Below are 12790 nucleotides of genomic sequence, written 5' to 3'. Positions count from 1 at the left end.
ACACAAAGGTTGGTGGAATTCTGTTCAGTGCAGCAGAGCCTTAGGCTACAGGGTAACATCAATGTGTGGGTGAATGGGCTTTTGCTGTTCAATTGCCTTGTCCATTCATCCCCCTCCAGCAATCTCTGTCCTGGCACTTATCCCTGCAAGTGGCCAGAGGGCTACACCTCCTCCCTCACCTCCATTCAGGGCCCCAAACAGTCCTTCCAGGTGAGGCAGCACTTCACTGGGGTCGCCTGTTGTATCCGGCGCTCCTGATGCGGGCTCATCTACATTGGTGAGACCCATCGTAAGTTGGGGGACCACTTTGTCAAACACCTCAGCTCCTTCTGCCAAAAGCGGAACTTCTCAGTGGCCAAACATTTTAATTCCTATTCCTATTCCCATTCTCATTCCGAATTGTCGGCCCATGGCCTCCTCTTGTGCCATGATGAGGCCACCCTCAGGGTGGAGGAGCAACATATTGCATTCCATCTGGATACCCTCCAAACTGATGGCGTGAATATTAACTTCTCCTTCCAGTAAAAAAATTCCCTCCCTCTCACCTCTTCTATTCTCCACTCCAGCCCCTTACCTCTGTTCACCTGCTTACTGCTTCCCCTTGGGTCCCCTCTGCCTTCCCTTTGTCCTGTGGTCCACTTTCCTATCAGATTCCTTCCTCTCCAGCCCTTTACCTTTCCAACCCACCTGGCTTTACCTAGCTTATCCTCCTTCCCTTACCCCTGCCTTTTCACTCTGTCATCTTCCCAGTCCTGAACAAGCGTCTTGGCCTGAAATGTCGACTCTCTGATGCTATGGTAGCTTCAACCGTGAGCCATTATAATTGCTCATCTAGTTACTTAAATGCGGTGAAAGACTCTACCTCCACCATCCCTCTAGGTTGCAACCACCCTCCCTATATTCACCAAATATGATGTCCTTCTCCTTGTAAATCTTGATATAAAGTATCCAGTTAGGACCTTGCCTTGATGTTTGCTGAGCTGGTTGGGCCACGGTTAGATCTCAGATGGATATTCTGTAGGTAACATCAATTGGATTCCAGTTGAATTGACAATATTACAGTAACTAGGTATTGTTAGAACTCTAGAAAATGACAAGGTTGCGAGGAAGGAGCTTAAGTATGGAATTAGGAGAACCAGAAGGGGCCATGAGAAGGCCTTGGTGAGTGGGATGAAAGAAAACCCCAAGGCATTCTACAAGTATGTGAAGAGCAAGAGGATGAGGCGTGTGAGAATAAGACCAAATCAGGTGTGATAGTGGAGACGTGCATGGAGTCGGAGGAGGTAGCGGAGGTTCTTAATACTTTGCTTCGGTATTCACTAGGGAAAAAGACCTTGGCAGTTGCAGGAATGACTTACAGCGGACTGAAACACTTGAGAATATATAGACATTAAGAAAGAGGATGTGCTGGAGCTTTTGAAAAGTATTAAGTTAGATAAGTCACCGGGACCAGATGAGGTATACACTAGGCTACTGTGAGAAGTGAGGGAGGAGATCGTTGAGCCTCTTGTGGCGATCTTTGCGTCATCAATAAGGACGGGAGAAGTACTGGAGGGTTGCAAATGTTGTTCCTTTGTTCAAGAAAAGGAGTAGAGATAACTCAGGAAATTGTAGACAAGTGAGTCTGACTTCAGTGGTGCGCAAGTTGTTGGAGAAGGTCTTGAAAGGTACGATTTACGAGCATTTGGAGAGACATAACCTGCTGAGGGATAGCCTGCATGGCTTTGTCAAGAGAAGGTCGTGCCTTATGAGCCTGAATGAATTCTTTGAGGATGTAATAAAACACTTTGAAGCTAGAGTAGTGGAAGTAGTGTGAGTTAGTAAGTTTGCTGATGACACAAAGGTTGGGGGTGCTGTAGGTAGTCTGGAGGGTTGTCAGAGGTTACAGCGGGACATCGATGGGATGCAGAACTGGGCTGAGAGGTGGCAGATGGAGTTCAACGTAGGTAAGTGTGAAGTAGTTCAGTTTGTTAGGTCCAATTTGAAGACAGAATGTAATATAAATGGCAAGACTCTTGGCAGTGTGGAGGATCTGAGAGATCTTGGGGTCTGTGTTGATAGGACACTCAAAGCTGCTGCACAGGTTGACAGTGTTGTTAAGAAGGCGTATGATGTGTTGGCATTCATCAACCATGGGATTGAATTCAAGAGCCGTGAGGTAATGTTACAGCTATAGAAGACTTTAGTCAGACCCCACTTGGAGTACTGTGTTCAGTTCTGGTCACCTCACTACAGGAAGGACGTGGATACTATAGAGAGAGTGCAGAAAAGATTTACAAGGATGTTACCTGCATTGGAGAGCGTACCTTATAAGAATAGGTTGAGTGTACTTGGCCTTTTCTGCTTGGAGTGATGGAGGATGAGTGGTGACCTGATAGAGGTCTGTAAGATGATGAGGGGCATGGATTGTGTGGACAGCCAGAGGCTTTTTCCCAGGGATGTAATGGCTAACACAAGAGGGCATAGTTTTAAGGTGCTTGGAAATGGGTACCAAGGGGACATCAGGGGTAAGTTTTTCCACACAGAGTGGTGAGTGCGTGGACTGCACTGCTGGTAGTGGTGCTGGAAGCGGATATAATAGTGTCTTTAAGATACTCTTAGATAGGTACATAGAGCCTAGACAAATAGAGGGCTACGTGGTAGGAAAATTCTAGGCAGTCTGTAGAGTAGGTTACACGATTGGCACAACATTGTGGGCCGAAGGGCCTGTAATGTGCTGCAAATTTCTGTGTTCTATGTTCTTCTTTCATTTCCATAGATGCTGCCTGACCTGCTGAGTTCCTCCAGCATTTTGTGTGCATGTTTGAGAAATGGCTGATAATATTAGCGCTGATAAACATAATGGGATGTGTTTTGGGAGTATTAAGGAGGCTGGGACATACACCATGGACAGTCCGATCATTGGAAGTATCGAGGAAGGGATGGATCTTGGTCTGCCAGACCAAAGAGCCTTGCAAGATGGCAGCATAGCGAGACAAAAACCATATTGAATATTGGCTTTCATTATCTGAGGCATTGAAAACTGCTTATTCAGTTAATTAGCATGCCAAAATAGTCATGAACATAATGATTTAGTAATTGTGCAAATGGCTTTTTAGTACATAAAAATTCCTGAAAGAGATACTAGAAAGAACGGCTAGTAAATTTAGTAACTTCACCATTAATGGCTGGGGATTAGAAATGATAATGTTCTTAGTGTGGGGATTAGAAATGATAATGTTCTTAGTGTATTAAAAATGGTGTCCGAAGGACTGAATGGACCAACAATCTTTTTTTCTGGCGTGTGCCTGAGTGTGTACGTGCATGCGCATCTCTGCGTCTGCATGCGTCCGTGATGTCTTTTTCATGGCTTTTACAAGGTGCGGAGTGAGAGAGAGAGACTGTGGTGCACCAGTCCTCACACAGACATTTCCGCAGTATTTCTCCCTTTATTTTACGAGGTCGAGTTGCAATCTCGACACTCAACCCGGCACGGATGGAAAGTGTACTCGGGAGCGGACCCGGCTGGGTTCGAACCCAAGAACCTCCACTCCCGGGTCCGGCAATTTCTTTTCCCCAAAGTTATTTAATCATTGCAGAAACCCAGTCGCTGAACATGTTCAAGACTTGATCTGTTTTTATTTATTATGGGAATTGGGTTTGTTCAGAACGATGGTGCTGAGGAAAAAGACCAGCCATGACATTATTGAATGATTGAAGAGGGATGATGGGCTGAATGGCCTACGTTTGCTTCCACATCCTATATTCATATGTTCCTGAAACTCTTTGTGCATTGCAGTCATGATTCATTCGGTGGATTGATTCCATTTGACTTTAAAACTCCAGCTTCAACATCCAGCTCAAAGTACCTAGGTAAGAAAAATTACGCGATTGATTGAAGAGTTTCAAAATTATAATCTGATCAAAGTGCTGTGGAGTAGAATTATTATTTATTTTGGGCCCGCTAGATGAGCAACCTGAATCCCTGCAAGTTTTAATGACATTTTAATGCTCTGGCCTATTCTAGGAAATCTAAGCTTTTTCCTTCAGCTTAATACCTCTTCTTGCAGCAGGATTCATTTTGTAGTTTAACTATAACTGTCTTTCAGAGATGGTCTCAAACTGTATTTTATGCTGATTAGCAAATAGGCATTCATTCAAAAGGGTAATGTCATTATATTACCGTCAATTTGTAGAACATGTCACTCAAGGTCTTGCACTATATGTGTGTTTTTTTTTGGCGTGACTTTTTCCCCCGTTATTTTGAAAGCGCTGTATATGTTTTGCACCTTGGGTCCCAGAGGAATGCGATTTCATTCAGCTGTATCCATCTGTGGTTGAATAATAATTAAACTGTATTTGATTTGACTAATTATATTGAACAAATAAACTTACAAACTTAACTATTTGTTACACCGCTATTTAGGGCAGCGATAGAGATCCTCCATCTCTGGCGGTGTTCAGGGCTTCTTTCATTTGGTCAGTAGCTTCCTCTCGGTTTCCACACCGTCAGTCATGCAAGTCCTGGGTGGAGACTTAGGAATACTGTCGCACTCAGAAGTGGAAGGATTCTTATTGCCATTTCTGTAATAATTTTGATTTACTAGTCAGAGTTGTTAACCTTGAGCTGAACCCCCAAATCTGGAGGACCGGTGGACCACTCTCAGTTTGGCCTCTACCCTTTGACCTGTTTGGCATGGGTGACTCTACCAAGAGCCAAAGCATAAAGCCTTGACTCCAGCAGACACAGCTCTCTGGGTCATGGAGGCACACGGGCCTCCAAACCATGACTAGGTTGTGATCCTCTTGGAGGAAACTTACAAAACGAAAAGAAAACTGTATTTTTCTGGGAAGAGAAACAAAAATTCTCTCATAAACCTTTGCAGGGTTTATCCTTGCGGGCAGGTTTGCTCGAGCTATAGGGTAGGAATTAAACTAAGTCGGCAGGGCAATGGGAACCAGAATACTAGGGCTAAGGATAGTATACAATATGTCATAGGGCAGTTGGTATATGAATCGATGCAGTGTATAGTGAGACAGTGAGGAAGGACTGGCAGGTGATAGGGCAAAATTGCAGTCAGTGAGATGAGGTGAACATGGGGACAAAAGCAAAAAGGGTGATGAATACAGGACTGAAGGTGTTACATTCGAAAGCACGCAGTATATAGAATAAGGTAGATGATCATATAGCACTGTTAGAGATTGGCAGGTATGATGTTGTGGGCATCACTGAGACGTGGCTGAAAGAAGAGCTTAATCTTCAAAGATGGACCTTGTATTGAAAGGACAAGCAGGTAGGCAGCAGACGTGCAGTGGCTTTGTTGGTAAAAAAAAAAAGATTGAAATCAAATCCTCAAAGAGGTGACATAGGATCGGAAGAAGTAGAATCCTTGTGGGTAGAGTTCAGGAACTGCAAGGGTGAAAAGACCCTGGTTGAAGTTATATACAGTACAGGCCCGCCAAACAGTGTGGTGGCACATTGCATTTCCAGTGTGCTGTTTATTTACTGCTCGTGCTTGTTACTTTTTCCCTAACATTTTACAACAAAATGGTTCTTAAGTGGGATTTTTAATAAATCTTGGTAACGATGTGAAAATTTGTTTAAACGTAGCTCGTGGGAAAGGATGGTTATCATGTGGAATTGCAGACACCAGAAACTGAAAGATGCTGGAGCCTGGAGTGAAAACAGGCTGTTGGAGCAAATCAATACTGACTGTCCATTTCCCTCCAATAGTTGCTACGTGGCCCACCTGAGTTTCTCCAGCACGTCTTTTTAATTGCTAGTATGTGGAATTACCAGGCTTGAAACATAGTCTGGAATTTATTAGAACAATAGCAGAGACTTACATCAGGATCAATGAAAGATCAACCAGAGTGCAGAAGACAACAAACTGTGCAAATGCAAATATAATTAAATAACAATAAATAATGAGAAGATGAGATGAGGAGTCTTTAAAGCGAGATTATTAGTTATGAAAACATTTCATTATATGGGCAGGTGAATGTAGTGATCCCCTTTTGTTCAAGAGCCTGATGGTTGAGGGGTAGTTACTGTTCTTGAACCTGGTGGTGCAAGTCCTGAGGGTCCCATACCTTCTGCCTGATGGCAGCAGCTGGAAGAGAGCATGGCCTGGGTGGTGAGGATCTGTGCTTTCCTACAGCAGCGTTTCATGTAGATATGATCAGTGGTTGGGAGGACTTTACCTATGAGGTACAGGGCCGAATCCACTACTCTTTGCAGGATTTTTCATGTAAGGGCATTGGTGTTCCTATTCCAGGTGGTGGTGCTGCATGGATTGAACACTGGCTGTGACATAGGAGACAGAACATTGAAATACGTGGGTCCTTACCAGGCTGGGTTTGGATGTAACTAGAGTGGAGAGATTGGCTCGCGGTTATATACTATTGACATTAAAGAATTAGAGGAAGGAATGAAATGTCAGGTTTCCAAGTTTTCAGATGATACATACGTGGGCGGAAGATTGTGTTACGAGAAGGACACAGTGATTCTGCATTCTGACATAGATAGAATGATTGGCTTAGGGAATATTTGGGGTAATGCACCTTTGGAAGCAAAAGGCAAGTTATTATCGAAATGGAGAGAGACTCTGTGTGAGTGAAATTCAGAGGAATCCAAGAGGTGAAGTGCCACTTCGAGCATCCCAACAAGTTGCATCTCCATCTGGTCTGGGAGCAGCAGAACATCGGACTGGTCGCCCCTCAAAGGATTTGTGAGAATGGCTGAGAGGATCATAGGGTCTCCCTACCATTCATCAGGGACATATATCAGGAGCATTGTGTTCACAGGGCCCTTAGTATTATTAAGGATCCCACCCATCCATCCAGCTTCCTCCTTAACTTCCTACCATCAGGCAGGAGACTCCGATGCATAAAGACAAAACCTCCAGGATGGGAAACAGTTTCTTCCCTCAGGCCATTAGGCTTCTGAAGTTGCTGCCATGTCACATTCAAAATGTCACCGGTTAAACTGTTCTGTACCTTACAATATTTAACTTGTGCACTTTGTTTAATTATGTGTAATTCATCTGCAGATTTTTATCCTTACTTTCATAAGTTATTACATATTATGTGTGTTATGGGTACTTGGGTGCTTTACACCCTGGTCCAGAGAAATGTTGGCTCGTTTGATGGTAAACATGTATATAGCTAAATGACAATAAGCTTGGCTTGAATCAGAAAAAGTTGGTATGCGGATCCAATGTGTAGTTAAGAAGGCAAGTGGCATTTTCACATTTATTGAAAAGGAACTGGAGTTTAAAAATAGAGAGTTTAATAAGAGAATATCATAGGGTCTCCCTACCAGTTACGAGTTTAGGTTTCATCATAGTCGTACAACCTATTGTTGAGACTAAACCTGGAATACTGTACACTGTTTTGGTCTACTTCCCTTAAAATAAAGTAGTATTTCCAGTGGTTTTGTTCATTTACTGCTTATGCTTGTTACTTTTTGCTAATAGCTTACAATAAAATCGCTTTACAGTGGTACTTGTAATGAATCTTGTCAATAAGTTTCTTTCTTCACTCTCCTAGTGAACCTGCTGTCAATGGAATTGACATATTTCATCAGCGGTCTGCTGTTTGCAGCTGTGGTTAAGGAAAGGGTTTGGGACTACTCTTTCACAGTTGCACTCAGCCATATCCTGCTGACTTTAGGAGGTAAGAACTCAGATTTAATCCTATCATGAATTGGAATATGAGAGTTATTTTATATCAGCTTTAAATACTATTGTTTTCCTCAGTGTCAATTATTCAAATTGCTCTTTGTTTCACTGGTTAGTGTATCCTGGGCCACTGAGGTGGTGACCAAGAAATTCTCTCTCAGTCCCTTTATACGTGCCTATGAAGTATATCTGCCAGGGTTTATGTGGAACCAGACAGAGGTGGCAACATGTGGCTTGGTGTAATGGCTATACCTCTGCATCAACGGTCTCAAGTAATAAGTCAGAAAACATGAGAAGCTGGAGAAGCTGGGGTTACTCTCCTTAAAGCAATGAAGGTTGAGAGTTGATTTGATAGAGATGTACGGGTCTGTCACTAGTCAGGTTAAGCAGGTGGGGGATGTGTGAAGGGGGTTTCAAGGTCACGGGTAGAAGGAGATAGACGGAAAAACATTTCATGCTGAATACTTACAATTTTGAACTCATCAGCTGTAAGGGTGGTAAGAAACCATTTTCAGAAAGGAACTAGATAGGCACAAAGGGAAATAATGGACTGGAGTTTGGGAAAGGACGACGGGCTGCTCTTCTGGGTGCTGGTGGTGGGGAAATGGTCTTCCTCTGCTCTGTGATTTGAGTGAAAAGATGAGAACTATAAGATCAACGTTTATTTACCTATTTCTGTATTCAGTAATGCCACACATTACTGTTCTTCATAGGCCTTAAATCAGAAAAAAGGGAACCCAATGAAAAACGTAATATTTCATCTTTGTTATTTACAGCAAAGCTCCAACCTTGGAAGTAGAAGTCTGCTGCGCCAAACCATCATGGCTGATATATTATCCCTCTCAATCCCATTTATTTATTTATTCATATGTGTTTGTTTGTTTCTTCATTGATGTACAGCGTGGAGTAGGCCTTTCCTGCCCTTCAAACCGCGCCACCCAGCAATCTCCCAATTTAATCCCAGCCTAATCACAGGTCAATTTACAATGACCAGTTAATCTACTAATCGGTACAACTTTGGACTGTGGGAGAAAACCAGAGCACCTGGAGGAAACCCACGCGGTCACGGGGGAGAACGTGCAAACTCCATACAGGCAGCACCGGGAATTAAACCCAGGTTGATGTTACTGTAAAACTTTTCCAGCCACTATGCTACCGTGCCGCCCCATTCTCCTACCTTCTCCCCGTAACCTTTAACGCCCTTACTAATCAAGAACTTAACGGTTTTAAACAGACCCAGTGACTTGGCCTCCACGGCCATCTGGGGCAGTGAATTCCAAAGATTCACCATCCTCTGGGTAAAGAAATTCCTCCTCATTTTGCTTGTTTTAAGAATCTTATGTCAAGGTGTGAAACACTGCGAAGTCATTAAATTTGGGTTTCATTTCATTTACAGTGATGGGCGAATTTCCTTTGGTATGGCAATGGTGGTTGGCATTGGGTGAGTCTGAGTAGATTTTCTTAAAAAATGTTATAAACATGCTGTAGATTCTTTATTCAAATCACCTCTGTATAGTTAAATCAGACTCTACTGGACAATGAGCACTAAATTTCTTTTTGCAGCTTAACAGAGATACAATGCTGAAATGATGTTATCATAGTTAGCCATAGAGTCAGGCCCTTTGGCCTAAATTATCTACGCTGACCATGTTATACAGCAATCTACTCTCATCTGCTCATGTTTGGATCATAGCTCTTTAAACCTCTCCAATCCATGCACTTGATGGTTTTTAAATGTTCAGTGGTTCAGTTTAATATCAGAGAATGTATACAGTATACAACTTGAAATTCTTACTCTTCACAGACTTTCACGAAACAGTACTCTAGTAATTTTATGTATTGCACTATACTGCTCCAAAAAAAACCAAATTTCATGGCATATGTGAGTGGTGATAAACCTATGGGTCTCTATTGTGGACTGAGAGTGGGAAGGGGGCAGGGAGAGGAGAATCATGGTTGGGAAAAGGGGAAGGGAGAGGGAAGCACCAGAGAGACATTCTGGAATGATTAATAAACCAATTATTTGGTATCAAATGACCTTGCCTGTTGTCTCAGGGCTGGGTGTATCTGCACCTACAGCAAAACCCCACCCCTGGCACTCCTCTGCTTCCACCTGTCCCACACCCTCCCACGGCGTTCCACGCTCACTATTCCCAACATCCTTTGCTCCTGACGGAGTTACAAACTCGCTCTCTGCTCCACATTGACAAGTACAGCACCGTGCAAAAGCCTCAGCTGTGTCTGTGTGCCTGAGACTTTTGCACTGTACTGTATCTGGCAGCTCATCCCAAATACATACAGACTGCCCTTTGCACTGAGAAGCTGCCCCTGATGTCCCTTTTAAATTTCTGATGCCTGATCTTCAACCTATTCCATCTTGCTTCTCGCACACCCTCCCTGGGAGAAAGTTTTTATTTCCTTCACTCTGTCTCTGCCCCCATGATCTGATACATTTCCATCAGGTCACCCCTCAATCTTCTACATTCCAGGCGTTAAGGTTCCCGTCTATCCAACATCTCCTTGTAATACAGGCTCCCAGTTCCAGGCAACATCCTGGTAAATTGTTATGCTCTTTTTCTAGTTTAATAACATCTTTCCTAAAACAAGGTGACCAGAGCTGTACATGATGTTCCAAATGCGATCTCACCAATGTCTTACAACCCAACTTCTATACTCAGTGCCCTGACTGATGAAGGCCAGCCTGCCAAACCCCTTCTTCAAACTGAAATTGTTAGTCTGATGAGAAGTGATCAAAGAAAGATATTAAACTCTGCACTCGGTGGCCACTTTATTCAGTTCACCTCATTAATATAGCTATCTAATCAGCTAATCGTGACAACTACTCAATGGATAAAAGCATGCAGACATGGTCGAGAGGTTCAGTTGTTGTTCAGACCTACTTCAGAATGGGGAAGAAATGTGATATAAGTGACATTATATAAGTAGAATAATTGTTGGTGCCAGATGGGGTGGCGTGTGTATCTCAGAAACTGCTAATCTGGGATTTTCGTGGTCATCAGTCTCTAGAGTTTACAGAGAATGGTGTGAAACATTTTTAAAAAGCATCCGGTGAGCGGCAGTTCTGTGTCAATGAGGAAGGTCAGAAAATGACCAGAAATTTCTCCCTTTACAGACCTAATGAAGGGTCTCGGCCTGAAAAGTCAACTGTTTACTCTTTTCCATAGATGCTACCTGGCCTGCTGAGTTCCTCCAGCATTTTGTGTGGGTTGCTCAGATTTCCAGCATCTGCAGATTTTCCAGTTTTTCAGAAATTGATCAGACTGGTTCAAGCTGAAAGGAAGGCGACAGTAACTCAAATAACCACTCATTGCAACAGCGTGGAGAAGAGCATTTCTGCATGCACAATGCATCGAATCCTTAAGTGGGTGGGTACAGCAGTAGAAGAGCACAACGTACAATCAGTGGCTACTTTGTTAGGGAGAGGAGATACCTAATAAAGTGGCCCCTGAGTGTATGTGATACAAAGTATTGTAAGACTATCTGTACAGTTCATAGACCATGGTGATAGTTATGAGTTTTAACAACTATGATTCTTCTTTTAGGTGTCGGTTTGCTGCTGATGATTGGTAATGGACAGTTGGTTGCACATTTTATTTGCCGGAATAACCCCAGTTACTCTTCAGTCGATGTTTGAGAGAGAATGGAGGAAACATGGCTGCAGACATCAAGGAACTAAAGAGGGCTCTATGACTGTGTGGACTGATACCGTATCTGTATTCACTTCAGTGTTTAAAAAAAGTCACGCTTCTTCAGCAATATCATATGTTTGAAATGCAGACCCTTCATTTTATCAGTGAGACGGGTTATTTGTAGCAAGAAAATTATGAAAATCAGGGAACTGAAACAAGAGATTAATTTTACAATTTCATACCCCTGCGTTGTTCCGATGTTACATTGTTCCCGCTTTCCAAGGTTCTCTTGAAAAGTGATGAGTTTGGAGATAATTTTAATTTTGCCCAAACTTATGTGCAGTTGGAACAGCTTGAAAAAGTTTGCTTTGAACATGCTCTTGATAAGGATTGCTAGAACACAATAATCTCCGGTATAGGTTGAGACCTTTTAAAATGTGCTCCAGTCAGGCCTGCTTTTGTTCAGTTTGACTGTGCCATGTTGACGTGAAAACAAACTTGTGAAACTTTTAAAAAGTGAGCACAAAAAGAATTAGTTTATTCAGATTTTCTTTTTAGGTGTAGTGTATTCATAGTTGTAAAGTAGAATTTAAAATACTCCCCAGTAATGTTTACAGTATTCGTGTAAAATATTAAAATTTATTTCTATTTTGATGCAGTTTATAAACATGTATTTTAATAATTATAATAAACATATTACATGTATATAATTATTTCTATTTTGTATTATTTTATTTAGCGATACTGTATAGTGCGAAATGGGCCCTTCCGGCCCAACAAGTTGCACCACCCAGCAACAAACCTATTTAACAGTAGCCTAATCACAGGACACTTTACAATGACCAATTAACCGATGGACCGGTACATCTTTGGGATGTGGGAGGAAACCGGAGCACCTGGAGGAAACCCACATGGTCCTGGAGAGAATGTACAAACTCCTTGCAGAAGGCACTGGAATTGAACTCCCAACTCTGGAACACCCTGAAATGTGATAGCATTGTGCTAACTGCTACACCACCATGGTGCCTGCCCTTCAACCCCTCTAACTTCAAATTTTAAAATAAATACAATATTACCCATTGTCGGTTTCCATATGGTGAAATTTAATCTACAAAGTTCGCAAACGAGATTGAAAGAGTACAGAAAAAAATTTACAAGGATGTTGCCAGAACTGAAAGACCTGAGTTAAAGGAAAGATTGAATAGGTTAGGTCTTTATTCCTTAGAATGTAGAAGACTGAGAGGAGATTTGATAGAGGTATACAAAATTATGAGGGGTATAGATAGAGTAAATGTAAGCAGGCTTTTTCCACTGAGGTTGGATGGGACTACAACCGGAGGTCATGGTTTAAGGGTGAAAGCTGAAAAGTTTAAGGGGAACATAAGGGGAAACGTCTTCACTCAGAGGGCTGTGAGTGTGTGGAATGAGCTGCCAGTGCAAGTGGTGCATGTGATTTCAACATTTAAGAGAAGTTTGGAT

The 12790-nt window shown here is 42.5% G+C and overlaps 1 protein-coding gene across 7 annotated transcripts in view; it reads left to right on the top strand.

The window, feature by feature from the left end:
- LOC140190239 (putative transmembrane protein 244) overlaps positions 1–11973 on the top strand; it is a 30756-nt gene extending 18783 nt beyond the window's left edge. For 6 of the 7 annotated variants that reach the window (XR_011883568.1, XR_011883566.1, XR_011883567.1 and 3 more), the window contains 5 exons: positions 3779–3852; positions 7531–7656; positions 9058–9102; positions 10847–11047; positions 11225–11311. Coding sequence is in view for 1 of the 7 variants with exons in the window: in XM_072246805.1 (XP_072102906.1) it covers positions 3779–3852; positions 7531–7656; positions 9058–9102; positions 11225–11316 (337 nt within the window). In the remaining 6 variants the exon portion in view is untranslated. Of the gene's footprint in view, positions 1–3778; positions 3853–7530; positions 7657–9057; positions 9103–10846; positions 11048–11224 lie in introns of all 7 variants that reach the window. The other variant, XM_072246805.1, reaches the window with a different exon arrangement.
- Positions 11974–12790: the final 817 nt, after the last annotated feature.

Source organism: Mobula birostris, chromosome 29 (genome assembly GCF_030028105.1).
Source record: "Mobula birostris isolate sMobBir1 chromosome 29, sMobBir1.hap1, whole genome shotgun sequence".
Classification (NCBI taxonomy): domain Eukaryota; kingdom Metazoa; phylum Chordata; class Chondrichthyes; order Myliobatiformes; family Myliobatidae; genus Mobula; species Mobula birostris.
This window is presented reverse-complemented; position numbering and strand designations above follow the sequence as displayed.